The sequence below is a fragment of the Nycticebus coucang genome, chromosome 6 (assembly GCF_027406575.1).
Source record: "Nycticebus coucang isolate mNycCou1 chromosome 6, mNycCou1.pri, whole genome shotgun sequence".
Lineage (NCBI taxonomy): Eukaryota > Metazoa > Chordata > Mammalia > Primates > Lorisidae > Nycticebus > Nycticebus coucang.
Genome location: NC_069785.1, coordinates 69,900,799 through 69,916,478, shown reverse-complemented (window position 1 = coordinate 69,916,478; position 15,680 = coordinate 69,900,799). Strand labels below are relative to the sequence as shown.

General features: G+C 39.8%; 2 protein-coding genes across 4 annotated transcripts in view; one reads left to right on the top strand and one right to left on the bottom strand.

The window, feature by feature from the left end:
- IQCH (IQ motif containing H) overlaps positions 1-4,629 on the bottom strand; it is a 296,182-nt gene extending 291,553 nt beyond the window's left edge. For 2 of the 3 annotated variants that reach the window (XM_053596183.1, XM_053596184.1), the window contains exon 1: positions 4,467-4,563. In XM_053596183.1, coding sequence (XP_053452158.1) covers positions 4,467-4,517 — 51 coding nt within the window. In that variant the 5' untranslated portion in view covers positions 4,518-4,563. Of the gene's footprint in view, positions 1-4,466 lie in introns of all 3 variants that reach the window. The other variant, XM_053596185.1, reaches the window with a different exon arrangement.
- A 70-nt stretch (positions 4,630-4,699) lies between these two features.
- Positions 4,700-15,680, top strand: part of AAGAB (alpha and gamma adaptin binding protein) — a 42,007-nt gene continuing 31,026 nt past the window's right edge. Inside the window, exon 1 of the mRNA XM_053596182.1 lies at positions 4,700-4,855. Coding sequence (XP_053452157.1) covers positions 4,783-4,855 — 73 coding nt within the window. The 5' untranslated portion in view covers positions 4,700-4,782. The remainder of the gene's footprint in view (positions 4,856-15,680) is intronic.

Below are 15,680 nucleotides of genomic sequence, written 5' to 3'. Positions count from 1 at the left end.
AGGCAGTGCAAATAGAGAGCAAAGTAACTTGCACAAGTTTCAATGTAACAAAGAGAAATTTTATTTAGGAAGAACAAAGAGAAGGTTTAGAGCAATTCCAAAGAGAGTTGGAAGTGGGTTCCTCCCATGATAGAGAGAAGGTGAGAGAGATGGAGACACCCTCTGTTTGAAATTGGCTGCAAGTCTTTCATTGGCCTCTCTGTGCCTCCAGGCAGTATTGCCCTTTTCCATTGGTCACTGGTTGTCTCTATTGGTCTTTGGTTATCTAGGTTACATTATACCCACATTCTTATGAGCCCTCCAGACTTTCTGGTTTAGCAGGTCAGACTTTCCTCCTACACCCCTTGTAGCCCCTTCCTGAGTGTCCCTTCTCACTGGGTATAATGGGGTATCCAAAAAAACAGTTTGTAACTAACAAAGAAACAAGATATGGCTTGTCTGCCAAATAACAAAACTCACAAAGTTCCATTTGAGAATGAAGTAGTCCTAAATATAAAGATAAGTTAACAATATTTTTTCTTTTTCTTCCAGGAACTTAGAACAAGGAGCAGCCTAAACTTACAGAGACAGAAATGTAAATAACACCAAATGGCAAGAAACCAGACCAAGTCCAATAATAACTAACATTTACTGTTACACTTTCTGTTTCATCCTACATTTTAATCCTAAAAAGACACCTATGGGGGAATTAATATTATTATATTCATTTTATACTTGAGGAAATCTGAGGCTTAATGGGGCAACTGGTTAATTGGTGGAACTATTCAAATCCAGGTAGGCTGACTCTAGAGCCTTTAAGCTTAACCATTAACTAGTACATGCTTAATATGTATAAATATACAAATGTATATTTGTAAATATACAAAGCTAATGGTTGGTAAAAATTCAGTGAAAAAGGCAGGATTTAAATATATAGAAGAGCAAAACAGGACAAGGGGAGACTTTCTTTGCACACAAGGAATGTAGAACTATTCATCCCCAGAGTTTCTGATTCGGTAAGGCTGGAGTGGAGCCTGTGAATGTCCATTTTTTGCAAGTTCCTAGGTGGTGCTAATGATGCTGGTTCTGGGACTACACTTAAGAACCTCTGGCCTAAAGAGCTGCTTTATGTATTTGATTGAAATACAGACCTAATATGGCATATTACAGTAAAGCAAATGGAGATTTGAAGTACCTCTGCTTTAAAGTCAAATTACACACAGAGACAAACTCGTTCATTTGCCAGAAACAATTTGATTGCACAGGGCAGTGATTTTCAACTGGTGTGCTGTGGTACACTGGTGTGCCATGAGAAGATCTTAGGTGTGCCTCAAAAATTTTTAAAGGTTATTAATTAAATTATTTTCGAAAGAAGTTCAAAGCACAGTAAGTATGTTCTTTCTTTTTACTCTTTTTGTTTTGATCATCATAATTTAAATGTGCCATGGAGGTTTAACTATAGGTACAAGTGTGCTGTGAGATAAAAAAAATAGTTTGAAAAACACTAGCCTAGAGACTAGGCTAACAGTAAAGGAGGCATACTTCTATAGCAAAGAAAAATTATGTTGCTTTCAGGAAATTAGGTCAATTTAGAGTGAGAAGTGGATGTAATCCAAAATATATATTCTACAGAAGAGGAAATTAAGGCCCAGAGAGGTTAAGTGATTAGCCCAGAGAGGTTAAGTGATTAACCCACTTGTGAGGATGTCAAAGCCAAGGTCAGATCTCAGTATTCTGACTTCCAATCAAGTGCTCTTTCCCCTATATGTAGTAATTATTGATAGCCTGTTTGAGGGAAATAAACCACAGCCCCAAGTATAAGTAGAATTCATGTTGGCTTGTCTCAGAGTGGTGAAGCTATGTGTTCACAAATACTCAGAACCCACTCAGGGAAAGCCTTCCAACACTCCCTTATTATACATATTCTATACATAGAGAGGAGAATTTTATAGTATACAGAGATCAGCCTCACTAATTAGGTTAACATGTAGTCTCTTCTCTACACAGCCCTTCACTCAGCACTTCTGTGGTAACCCTTTCAAACGAGTACACTGATCAACATGGATATAACTAGTCTTAGCTCTTCTGTCCTATTTTATAATCCAATGTCAACAGCTATTTATTACTGTAATGTTGTATCCTAGGATGACCAAGTAGCTACCTCTGGATCCCACACTGAAGTGAAGAGGCTTCTGGTTTTAATATACTATCCTGCACTATTCCAAACCACAGGGAAGCAGACTTTGGAAACAGAATTAACTCAAGGAGAAGCGTGAAATTGAGCCTAAGAATTCTCTCCAGGTTCTAGTTTTTTTTTCAAAGATGTTCCAGGTCTGGAAAAATAGAGGAAAATAAAGAGAAACTTAATTGCTCCTATAGTCAACATGAGATAAACTGTGAGGAAGAATTGATTGTTTCTAGGTAGGAGTCTTCACTACTGTTGCAATTTTTATTTGGAGTCTATAAATGAAGTGTGGGTATGTGCAAAGGAAGAATTAACCTTACCCAAAGAGAGGCTGGACTTTGCCCTTGGCTTTGGGGAAGTGATATCTAGGCCCCCGAAATGTTCTGCCTGATAGAAGCCCCCAGACATTTTAACATGATTTATGAGGGGGTCTTTGATCCATGCTGTATTTAGTTCAGAACTCTGGCTGAGTGGAAAATTAAAGGCATTAAGTGTGACCTCCAGGAGGGGCTGAAGACTAAAGGTCAGCCATAAGGGCAGTGTGAGATTGAATCCCAATAAAAACTCTGGATACCAAAAGCTTCTCCAGTTGGCAATACTCCATGAATATTTTCATATATTGTGACTGGGAGAAGTATGACTCCACAGGGATCAGTGTTTGACCTCTCTTGGACCCTTCCTATGTATCTCCTCCCTCGATCAATTTCAATTTGTATCCTTTCCCTATAATAAAATCATAACTGTAAGCATAAAACACATTTCCTGTGTTTTGAGTCACTCTAGTGAATAGTCATGGGGCCCCTAAATTTGTAGTAAGCTGGTCTGAAGTGAAGATGGTTTTAGGGACTCCTGAACTTGCAGCTGGTATTGAAGTGAGGGGCAGTGGGGATTATTGGCTCAGACTTTGCATTTTGGCTAAACACATTGCAGGATGAGGGTAAGAGAGAGGATGACAAAAGATAAAATTTGAACGTGATTCATAAAGGGGAAGCCTATGAAATTGATGAGTTTAGGAGCTTATATTTGGGAAAATGTGAATTTAGGGAATTCTCTCCCAGATAGGAGGTAAGCGATCAAAATTCTGACACACCCTTAAAAAAGATGGAGACTTTCCATCTTTTGTGTTACCCTGGATGGAGTTGGAACACAATCTTATTAAAGCATCACAAGAATGGAGAAGCAAGAATCCAATGTACTCAATTCTAATATGAAGGCAGTAGATGATCTAATGCAAGGGGTGGGTAGGGGAATGAGGTAGCTGGGAGAGGAAAAGCGGGAGAGGGATGGAGGTCAAGGTGTATGGTACATCTGTTGGGGGCGGGACACAGTATAAGATGGACTTTACTTGACAAATGCAATCAGTGTAACCTAATTCTTTGTACACTCAATGAATCCCAAACAATAAAAAAAAAAAAAATTCTGTAGAAAGAAAAGTGTGATGCCTTTGAAGAGTGAGTTCTACTTCAGAACCACTCAGTAAAAGCACTGATAGAATGACCTTACGCAAGTTACCTCAAGCCTTAGTCAGACGGGGCTATATGTAAAAGTTAAAAGTGATGGTACATGTGGAAACATCTTAGAGCAGGGGTTCTCAACCTTCTTAATGCGGCAGCCCTTTAATACAGTTCCTGTGGGTTGAGAACACCTGTCTTAGAGCTATCATTTGTAAATGTGAAAAAACAAAGTACCCTAAAGATTTTGGAAAAATCTGAATATAACTGTTACAAACTGAGTTATACTGAAGAAGTCAAGACTTCCTTAGTTTTTCCCTCTCAGGTTAGAAAGCTATTTCTCTGAGTTTCAAAATTCGTCATGTTTCCATATGCAAAACGTTAACTTGATTTGCAATCCAAATTACCTTTAAAATATTTTCCTGTGTGTTTGTTCCCAAGCAAGGGACATGTAGATCCAAAAATTGGGGTGCATAAGAAAATGAAGTTCACATATTTCAATTTCCCCCCACATTTCTTATCACTTCTCAGTGTGTCTGTTTTGTCTCTCCTCCACTTCTCGACGTCATGGGTTCAAATTTTTTAGAATGTAACATTTTAAAATGGTGCCTCAGTATTCTGACGTGAACAATTTTAAGAGTTTTGTCAGTGGCAGAATGGTTGTGCTTCTGGTGCGCAATGTGCAGTGTCAGGCCCATGGGGAGGTCGGAGCGGGCGCTTTGGGGAGCCCTTCGAGTGTTGGAGGCAGTCTGGGGACAGCGCCCCAAGTGGGGGGACCCGAGTCAGTCCGGGCTCTGGGCCTCTCTTGGGAGTGCAGAGGCTGAGCAGGGCCGGGGAGACCTGTTTCCCACCTGGATTAAGATGGAGCCAACAGGATCGTAGCTCTCAGTCTCCTCGGTCATGGCGAGGGCCGGGAAAGGCTACCTCCCGGCGGAGGCGCTGCCTCCAGCTACTTAATCCTTCCGCTGGGGCTCTGGTCCCCATGGCAACGCCACGCTCGGCGTGGCCTGTTCCACGCTGGGAGCGGAAGGGAGGGTGAAAGCGGGCTCGGCGGCCGGGCCATTCGGAGAACAGCCCTTCCCGGCGCGTCTCCCCCTCGCGCCGGCGGCCGTGGTGCAGCCCAAGGCGGAAGCGGCTCCCTGACGGAACCGGCTCGCGGGGGCCGCTATGGCTGCGGGTGTTCCCTGTGCGCTGGTCACCAGCTGCTCCTCTACCTTCACCGGAGACCGGCTGGTCCAACGTGAGTAGCGAGGCGCCGGGGCCGACCTCCAAAGCCCCTGAGCCCCGGCGGGAGACAGCTCCAGGACCGCGGTCTTTCTCTAGGCCTTGTCCCTGCCTCGGGCACCGGGCTCTTCACTCCATCGCAGTGCCCAGTCTCCCCTGGTGTCTGCTCCAGCTCTTAGACTAGTTGGCGTTTCTGCTTGCCCACCGGTCTACCTCTGCATTCCTTTAGGCTTCCTAGGTAAAGTGACGCTGAGCCCTGCCCACCTCGGCTCACAGCTTATCCCTGGAGATGAACCTGCAAGTTCTCTGGTTCATCTCAGCGAGTGCAGAGTTAGGCGAGTGTAAGGTGCTGGAATCGTTGATGTTATGATTTTTTTTCTTGACATTCCTGCTGCTGAGGTAGAGAGTATGTTTCCTCTGAATTCTTGGCTACCCCCTGCTGTGTATAAAACTTGTTAGCCTTGTCCCCTCCACTCTGCAGTTATTCATGAACTTCCCTTTCTGGTGAGGTGTGGGCGTTGTGCCACACTAGTTTGGGTATTACTGGGCCTAGTGTTTTTGTTTCTGGATCTTCATAGTGGCTGTCAAACTAAGTAAGTCTTAAGAAAAAAACCCTAGACAACGAGTCCAATATAGTAAAAGAACAAGAGACTGGGTCATAGAACAACTATACCATTCAAGGGCCCTGTGAAGTTAAATTATACATATATAATTCAGGACTTCTATTTTAAATGTGTGGCTTAGAATCATAGCAGTGACTTTTAGTTGTATGATCATGGGCAAGTCCCTTAACCTCTGCCCTTAAGCTTTTCCGTCTGTAAAATGGGGATTATTTTCACAGGATTGTGCCTAACTCAGAAGCTGGCACATAGTAAACATTTGAGAAATGATAGGCATTATTATTACAATCTCTCTAGCCCAGTTTCCTGATCCTTAAAGTGAGGCATATGAACCTATCGCACAGGATTGTCTGAAGGACAGATGACAAGACAAATGACAAGACATTTTGAAAGCACTTTGTAAACTGTGATTATACAATTATAATTTCTTTTCTACACCTGTGAAATGACAGGATTAGGCAAGGTGTCCCTAAAGCACAAATATCCTATGATTTATCATTTGTGATAACTTAGAAAGTTCCTTGCAAGGATAAAAGTTTAATTACACCACTTGCTAAATGATAACTAATTGATCTAACCATGCCATTTCCTTACCTCTAAGCAGTATTCCTTCCCATTTCCTTCCTTCCTTTTCAAAAATTGTTTTGGTGTAAAACTAGTGCATACTCATTAAGTAAAATTTAGCATATGGAGAAAAAATGATGTCAGGCATGATAATTTCATGACCCAAACACAAATACTGCTAACATTTCTATGCATATCCTTCCACCCTTTTTTCCCAATGCATAATTTTTAAGAAAGAAATTATTGCATATATAATTTTTATCCTGTTATTATGTCCTAATATATTATGTTTGATCCCGATATTTATCAAAAATTTGTTTCTATCCTCTATCCATGTAGGGAATATACCACAATTTGCTAAAGATTCTTAAAAATTCTTGGTGTATTTAACATTCCAAAAGACTTATACATTTGGATTCCATTAGTGATATATGAGAGTCCTTTCAAAGACAATTTTACCTCCAATAATGCTAATTACAGGCTCACACCTATAATGTTAGCACTCTGAGAGGCCAAGGCAGGTATATTGCTTGAGCTCAGGAGTTCAAGACCAGCCTGAGCAAGAGCAAAACCCTGTGTCTAATAAAAACAGAAAAATTAGCTGTGCATTGTGGCGGGCACCTGTAGGACGCTTAGGCAAGAAGTTCTCTTAAGCCCAAGAATTTGAGATTGCTCTGAGCTGGATGACACCATGGCACTCTACCCAGGGCAATTGAGTGAGACTCTGTCTCAAAAAAACAAAATAAAACAAAAACAAAACAGAGCTGGTCTCTATTCTAGTTACTGCAAGCTAAAATGATGATTAAGGTACTATTCCTGCCCTGGAGAGAAATGTAGTAAAAGTTTGTGCTCCCCTTTTAAAATATTAAAATGTAGATATGTAAGTTTAAACACCTTACTCCCCCCTTCCCTAGAAGGAACTTTAGATAGAAAAGTCCCTTGAGACTTGTTTGGTTGCAGGAATGTTCAGCCTTTTTTCTTCTCTGCCACATATTGAAAGAAGAGTTGTCATGGGCCACACATTAAATACACAAACACTAACAAAAGCTGATGAGCAAAAAAAAGGTCCGTGCATAATATTCTTAACATCTGCCACCACAGATAAATAAAAAAATTCTCACATAATCTGCATGCGGCCAGTGGGCTGGAGTTGGATGCCCCTGATGTCAACTCAGCAACTGTAGTCCCATTCAGTTTCTACATCTGAACAAACATCCAGATTATCTGGGGCAAAGTTCTTTCCTTTAGTGGAATGTAGGAATTTGGAGAGCTTATGGTCACAATAAGCATTTATATGTGTATCAGTACTCTGCCCAAACGTGTTTTCACATCATTTAATTTAGTTCTTATATCCCTGTGAAGGCAAATTGCCTCTATTTTACAGATGAAGAAACTAGTGCTTTGGTAGTAAGTGCTAGAGCTTGTGTTCAAATTCAGGATTTACGTGCATGAGAATGAATGTATGAATGAAATGTTGGGATTCTTTAGCAGTTAACTATTTAAATTTAAGGTGGTAGCATTGGTGTAAGAAATGAAGAGAAGATTAATCTCTTAAAGGTTTTAAAATGTGCTCACGTTGCCTTTTGGGATGTAGAAGTCTTAATTTTAAATGGAGAGGGGAAAATAATTGTTGCCAGAAGACCTAAGTTAAAGCATTATTTAATCTACGTAATATTAAATATATATTAAAAAGAGCTTTGTGCATGCCTTATTGTCTTTACCAATGTCTAGATTTTTATTTTCTCAACTGAGAGAGCTCAACGAAGGGACATTTATATAAGTCACTCCTACTATGCAGTATTAACATTAAAAATACAGGGTTGTTTCAGATATCTCTAACATCCCTTCTAGATGTAAAATTCTGTGTTACTGTGTTAATTACTTGTTTTTATTTAGGATTATATAGTGTGTCTTAACTTGACTCTGGCACTCTTGATTTTTTCTATGTTTAGTTTTTGAAAACTTAAGAATCAAACCTCATTTTAATGTTGCAGTTAGACACTTGACTTGTGGAGTAGAAAATTTAACATTCCGTGTTTGGAATTCAGATGCATTTACCCATAGAAATAATCCTCTGGTCCTCAGGTTTCTGAAATTGCAAAACCAAAAAGTTCAATTATACAATGTAAACTAGACATTGGAGAATTACACGGCAAAGCAAGCCATCATTTCTGGCATGCTTCTTTGGAAAACAGGCATTCTTCTGCAAGACTGGGAGTTGGGGGGTGGCACCTGTGGCTCAAGGAGTAGGGTGCCAGCCCCATATACTGGAGGTGGCGGGTTCAAACCTGGCCCCCGCCAAAAACTGCAAAAAAAAAAAGACTGGGAGTTGGTTTCTAGGTCTATCAGACTTCTAAACTTACAAAAGACCTTAAAGTAGTTTACTAAGGAAAACATTCTTATTTCAAAGGTAGAAGCTATAGTACTGCTTTGTAACAAAGTAGTGCTACACGTGTCTGTCATCAGTTTTGCATTTTTCTGCTTGAGGTATTCTGAGTGGAGCCTTTTGGTCTACTCTTGGAATAAGTAATAATTTTTGCTTAGGCAAAGTTGCTTATTTTGTTGTGGTAGGAGGGCTCTGCCTTTGATTGGATTTTATATTTCCCAGTCTTTATTTTCTTTAAAGGATGGAGCTTTGGGCCAGCAGGATCTACCACAAGGATCTAGAGTTGTTATCACAAAGTGATTCATTCAGTTAGGTGGTCAGACTAAAGTGGTGATTTCAACTGGTGATGGGGATAGAGGAACCAATTTGTGTTTAGCTATTATACTTAATATATTTAAAATTTTTCGAATGATGCCCCATGATCATATCAATGTACACAGCTATGATTTAATAAAAAATAAATAAATAAATAAAATAATAAAAATTTTCAATTAACATAGGAAGAAGACTTAAGATTTTTACATTTATTAAAAGACGGATATTAAGTCATCAATCTAAGGAGAGAGGGGAAGCTTAAATAGAGGTTGATATTCTCTCTAGACCCAAAGAGAGTTAAGAAACATGTCCACATTATGTTCCTGTGTGTGTGTGTGTGTGTGTGTGTGTGTGAAGTTAAAGTTAGAGAAGCGATGGTTTCCCAAAGTTGTTCAGTTCATAAAAGTTGGGAAGCCAAGATTCAGTCCTCGCTCTTCTATACATATAAAATATGATCAGCTTCTTGACAACCAGAACTATATGTATTCAAAGTGAAGGGAGAGATAGGAGAAAGTACAATAGATGATTTTACTACTATAATGAGAACATTTATGGCTTTCAAAATAAGTTTACGCTGACTTTATTCTGCCATGGTAGTTGGAGCCTTAGGAGAATGCCTCTGTTAGCATCCAGTTTGTTTCCCTAGTTGTGGAATACGGAATTTGGCTTTTTTAAAGTAGAGATGGCAGAGACTGGAGGATGTCTTGCTGTGTTGGCTCAGGCTGGTCTGAACTGTTGGCCTCAAATGATCCTCCCAACTTCGCCTCTCAAAGTGCTGGGATTATAAGCTTGAGCCCCTGTGTCCACGGAGAATTTGACTTTTTGTGTGAAATTTTAGACTAATATTTAATCTATTGTTTGAGTGAAATGATTATAAGGTGCTATCTTTTCATTAAATGGCATACCCATAAATAGAGGAGGGGATGAAGATAGGAGGAGAAATACCAGTGGAGCAGTATTATATATCAGCCCATGTTACACAAAGCCACGTAAGATACAGACAGTATTGTATCATCCTGGAAGACTTTGAGCATGTCTAGACTCAAACCTTTATTTCTGGACCATCTAACTGCTTGTTTTTGTGTGACAAAAGATAAAACAGCTGGGAAGTATGCAGTGGTCACTTCATTTAAACAACTTGTTGCTTTTTGTCCTGTATAATTCCTCAACAAATAATAACACTCAGTAAATAATGAAATCTGGTATAAAATCACTTTTTATAAGGCTAAAGTATGAAACTTTAAATTTGTCTAGTAAGAATGATAACCTCGATATAACATTGGACCCAGCACACATCAGTACCACAAATACATCTCTAATAATAACCTTATTCAGGAAGGAAGATTGGCATAGGTTAAGACGGGCCAGGACAGTTGTGAAACTCTTGGAATCTTTATGAAGTTTTAGATTCGGTAACAACCTATTTAGTGTTTAATTTTCCATACAGACCTACCTGACAGCTGGTTCTACATAGAAGTAGAGAAAAGTATCACCATACTTAGATAAAAATCAGGCTGCTCAGAGCAGGAAAATGTGTGATCATTTGGAAATAAACAGCACTGTGATGCTGATATAACAGTTGCCATTCTGTCTGAATTCTTTTAGGGTTGTGCAGAATTTTTTTGTGGGAAGGAAATTGTGTGTTGAACACTAAGTGTTACCGTCTCCTTAGTTGTCTGACTTTCAACACATTAACTTCATTCCACAAATATTTATCAAGTGCCATCCATTGTTCTAAGTACCTAAGACAGGGGTTCTCAACCTTCCTAATGCCACGGCTCTTTAGTACAGTTCCTGTGGGTCAGGACCCACAGGTTGAGAACCACTCACCTAAGACCATTATATGCCTCGGTCACTGACCTCTTCAGTAAAATAGGGCATTATCTCCCAGCTTCCATGATTTTTTTAGCACCTTTTTGGGGGTCTGATTTAAATACTATAAAATCTACCTATTTTAAATGTATATTAAGTGATTTTTAATGTGTTCATAGGTTTGTGCAATTATCATTACAGTCTGATTTTAGAACATTTCTGTCATCCCAGAAGGAACCTTGTGCCTATTTGTAGTCATGTCTCATTCCCACCGTACTCTGGACAGCTACTGGTGTACTTTCTGTCTTCATAGATTTTCCTTTTCTGGACATTTTCTATAACTGGAATTATATAATAGGTGGTCTTTTGTCTAGCTTCTTTCACTTAGCATAATGTTTTTGAGTTCATTGGTATTGTAACCCGTGGTTTGTATTTCATTGCATGGATGTGCCACATTTTATTTATTCATTCATTAGTTAATGGATATAGAGTTGTTCCCAGAAACCTTTTGGGTATTGTGAATAAGGCTGTTACAAACATTCTTGTACAAGTTTTCATGTGAACATGTTTTCATTTTTCTTGGGTAGATGACGAGGAGTAAAACTGCTGGGTCATGTGGTAAGTTTGTGTTTAGTATTTTAAGAAACCGCCAAACCATTTTCCAAAGTGGCTACACCATTTACGTTCCTATCTGCAATGTAGGAGGGTTCCAGTTTCTCCGCATCTTTGACCACACTTGTTATTGTCTATATTTTTGATTATGGCCATTCTAGTTGGTATAAAGTAGTATCTTGTTGTAGTTTTGATTTGCATTTCCTTAATGACTAATGATGTTTAGAATACATTCTTGTGCATATAGTCCATTTATTATGTCTTTGGTTAAATGTCTATCCCAATCTTTTTGTCTACTTTTAAATTTCTTTTTTTTTTTTGTCTTCTTATTAATGAATGAGTTCTTTATTACAAGTTCCTTATTGATATATGAGGTCTGATAATTAAGTTCCTAAACTTGGCACCCTGCAGTTGTGTTGGCAGCACTGTACAAACGGCTTGGTAAAGTTTCATCACCTTGGTATATTGTGTCTCACAGCTGTGTTTGTATCAATGTGTGGCAGGGTCTTGCTGAATGGTGTTCATTGTTGTTGCATGTTTTGTATGCTTTCTGCGAGAATGTGGGAGCTTGGATTAGAGCAATGAACAAACATTAAATTTCTTGCTAAACTTGGCAAGAGTGGAAGTGAAATCAGGGACATGTTAATCCAAGAGGGAGATAATGCCGTGAAGAAAATGGCAGTGTACAAATGGATTAAACATTTTTTCTGAGGGGAGAGAAGGTGTCACTTATGAAGAGAGGTTAAGGTAGCCAGTAATGAGTAGAACTGACAAAAACATTGCAAAAATGTGTCAACTTGTGTGTCAGAATCATTGGCTGACTGTGAAAAATATAGGAGCCCAAGTAAACATCAATAGACAAACAATTGGGTAAATCTTAACTGAAATTTTTTTTTTGCCTTTGAATATGTGAGTTTTTTTTCCTTTTATTAAGTCATATACACATAGATCATGACTATATTTATGCATTTGTGGGGTACAATGTGTTGATTTTTTTTTTTTATATAATTTGGAATGCTTACATCAAACTAATCAACATAGCTTTCACCTCATTTACTTAATTATTATGTTAAGACATTTATTCTATTCTTGATAGATTTGACGTGTACCCTTGCAATATGCTTCATAGGTGTGGTCTCCTGTGTACTGTCCCTCTATCAAATTAACTGAAAATCTTGGCATGAGAAAGATATGTGCAAAAATGGTCCCACAGGAGCTCACCTATGAACAAAAGCAAGGGGGAGTTGAAGGTCACCAAGACATTTTAGAGAGGCAAGGCCATGTTGTAGGTCTTATTATCACTCATGATGAAAAGCATAGTTATACCGTATGACTTTGAAACAGTGTCAAAGTACACAATGGAATTCAGCCAATTCTCCTTGACCCAAAAGTTCTGTCAATCCAAATCAGGAGTCAAAATGATGTTGCCAATCTTTTTTGCTTTCAGAGGGATTATCCATTATGAATTTATACCCACTGGGCAAACAATTAACCAGATTTACTATTTGGAAGTGCTAAAATGGGGGCATGAAAGAGATAAAAATGACCTGAACTTTTTTTCCCAACAACTCCTGGCTCTTGGATCAGTGCACCAGTTCACATGGCACTGTCTGGGAGGGAGTTTTTAGTGTGTAAACAAATAACTTTATTGGAACACCGTCCCTACTCACCTGATCTGGCCCCTGATGACTCTTTTTCATGTCATATTTGTCCTGTTGAGGCTTATGCATTCTTTCTTATATAAAACTGCCATTTATAGATTTTTTTAAAGCATCTAAGATTAATTTGCAAAAAAATGTTTATGATTAATAAAGAAGACACTTACAAAGAGATTTCTCATGTATAAATGGAAAACATTTGTATCTGGGGTGGGAAGTTATGAAGCCTGTGGCTGGAATGACTAGTTTTAGCTCTTTGAGAAAGAAAAAAAACTAACTTTACATTCCATAATTTTTGTTTCACGAATTTAGTTAATTTTACCATAAGGTTTCTTTGCTTTAGTACTAAGTTTCCCAACTTCAGTACGGTTGCCATCTTGGGCCAGGTCGTGCTTTGTTGCATGGGGCTGTCCTGTGAGGTATAGTTGGCCTCCGTTCACTAGATGCCAGTAGCTTCTCTTTCCTTTAACAGCCAAAATGTCTTCAGATGTGGACATATGTCCCTGGAGGAAAATTCACATTCCTGTAGAGAACCACTGCTTTAGAAGTATATTTAGAGCTGGTAATGGATTTCAAAGACGTCTCCTCCCCTGCAAACTATGGGTAGGAATTGTCCATCAGCTGTGCCACTAGGATTGCAAAATTGTCTTTGCATGCAGTGCATAAAACTAGCATATTGGTGGTTGCTGCTTGGCCCTCAAAACATTCCATGTTCTGTCTCCTCTTCTTGCCAGCTTGTTTATGTTTTTGTGCACGTTTGCCTCTGACTGCATTGTGAGGTCCTCTAGGCAAGCAGAGACAATGCATCCTTGCACCTACCCCAATTATTTTAAGATGAAGCTGTGGTGTCCAATTCCAGATGACTCCTGGGAGAAAGTAAGCCTGATGAAATGGAAGAGAACTGGGTTGAATTTCCTCTGCTTCAATTTTTAAAACTTTTCCACTGTGATACAAGCCCCAGAGCATGTAGAAGTGAGAAGTTAGAATGTGACCAGAGAAAGGGGTGTGTCAGGGAGAGGAATTAAGCGTTGTAAGCAAACCAGAATCTTTGTGCTGTTGTTAAAGCAGTGGTATATTGCTTTAACTCAATTCAGTTTTTCTTCCTTTAGCTTCTTATTACTGCTCCAGTGATTGGTCATACAGACTAAAACAAACATTGCTTATTCTGTTATTTTTTTTAAAAGAGAAAGTGGGTCCCTCTCGTGGAAGAGAAAAGGTGAGCGAGACCAACATTGTATATTCTTGCACTGGGAGGCTTGGGTGTGATTAATCTGGGAATCCCAGATATTAATATTTCCTGACATTTGTCTGTTTAAAGTTCCAGCACTGATGTTAACCTTTAAAGGCCTTATAGGCTACAGAGGCCCTTTACACTGAGGTGGTAAGATCTTACTCGTAGTACTTAAGGAACAATCTGTTAGGAAATACTACAAAGTGTTTGAAAGAGCAGTGTCCCACGTACATGACATTCTCATGACATCCTGCTTAGAAATTGTAACTAGTTGCAACAATATGGACCCTTTATGATTTTTTTTTTTTTTTTTGTAGAGACAGAGTCTCACTTTATCACCCTCGGTAGAGTGCCATGGCATCACACAGCTCACAGCAACCTCCAACTCCTGGGCTTAAGCGATTCTCTTGCCTCAGCCTCCCGAGCAGCTGGGACTACAGGCGCCTGCCACAACACCCGGCTATTTTTTTGTTGCAGTTTGGCCGGGGCCAGGTTTGAACCCACCACCCTCGGTATATGGGGCCAGCGCCCTACCGACTGAGCACAGGCGCCGCCCGGACCCTTTATGATTTTTAAAGATCTCTCCTTTATCTTGATAGTTAATGAAAACTCTGAATTTCATATTTGTTCCCAAATCTTAGTTTGCTCAGTTCTTTTCTTTCATAATGGCTACTTTTTCTTTCAGCTGACATCAGACTGCTGCCTCCTATAATTTTCCTCATTACTTTCTCTTCTGTCTCAGTATATGCCTTAACAATGGAAAAGGAAAATTTGAGAAGGCATATTAGGGGGTGGTCAGTGGTGGAAGCGAGGCTCTAGAGCAGCTTAAAGGAGATGGTGGTGCTTTCCTGATTGTAAAGTTTCTCGTCAACTCTCTTCAGTGTGTCTCTAACCTACTATAGTCAGGTGTACTGTTGCAAGTGGGAAACACTGAACTGGGAAGAAGGAATAAATATTACCTGAGGGGCCTACTCTGTGCCCAGTGTCAGTGCTTGCTTCTACGTTGTTTCATTTAATTAAGAAGCCATTTGAGGGGCTGCGCCTGTGGCTCAGTCGGTAGGGCGCCGGCCCCATATACCGAGGGTGGCGGGTTCAAACCCGGCCCCAGCTGAACTGCAAACCAAAAAATAGCTGGGCGTTGTGGCGAGCGCCTGTAGTCCCAGCTACTCGGGAGGCTGAGGCAAGAGAATCGCTTAAGCCCAGGAGTTGGAGGTTGCTGTGAGCTGTGTGAGGCCACGGCACTCTACCGAGGGTGATAAAGTGAGACTCTGTCTCTACAAAAGAAAAAAAAAAAAAAGAAGCCATTTGAGGAGTATTTTCATACAATTTGCAGGCCAGGAAATAAGACATAGACGGGTTAATCTGCCCAAGGCCTTGCAAAAGGGCCAGTGTTCAAAGGCAGGTCCGTCAGACCCCAGGTCTGTGTTGTCTCTATTTTAGTTTCTCTACTCTGTTCTAGTTAGCATTCCCTTCAAAAATGGGAGGGAGAAGAACTCCAGTAGAGTGGATACTATGAAAGACACTTGTGTCTGGGGTAAGAAGTGTAATGTCTGTAACAACAGTTTCATTTTATGAGAAAAAATAAAACCAATTTTGCATTCTCAGAAGAGTGCTGGCTTCTGGATGGATCATCTTGCTTTAAG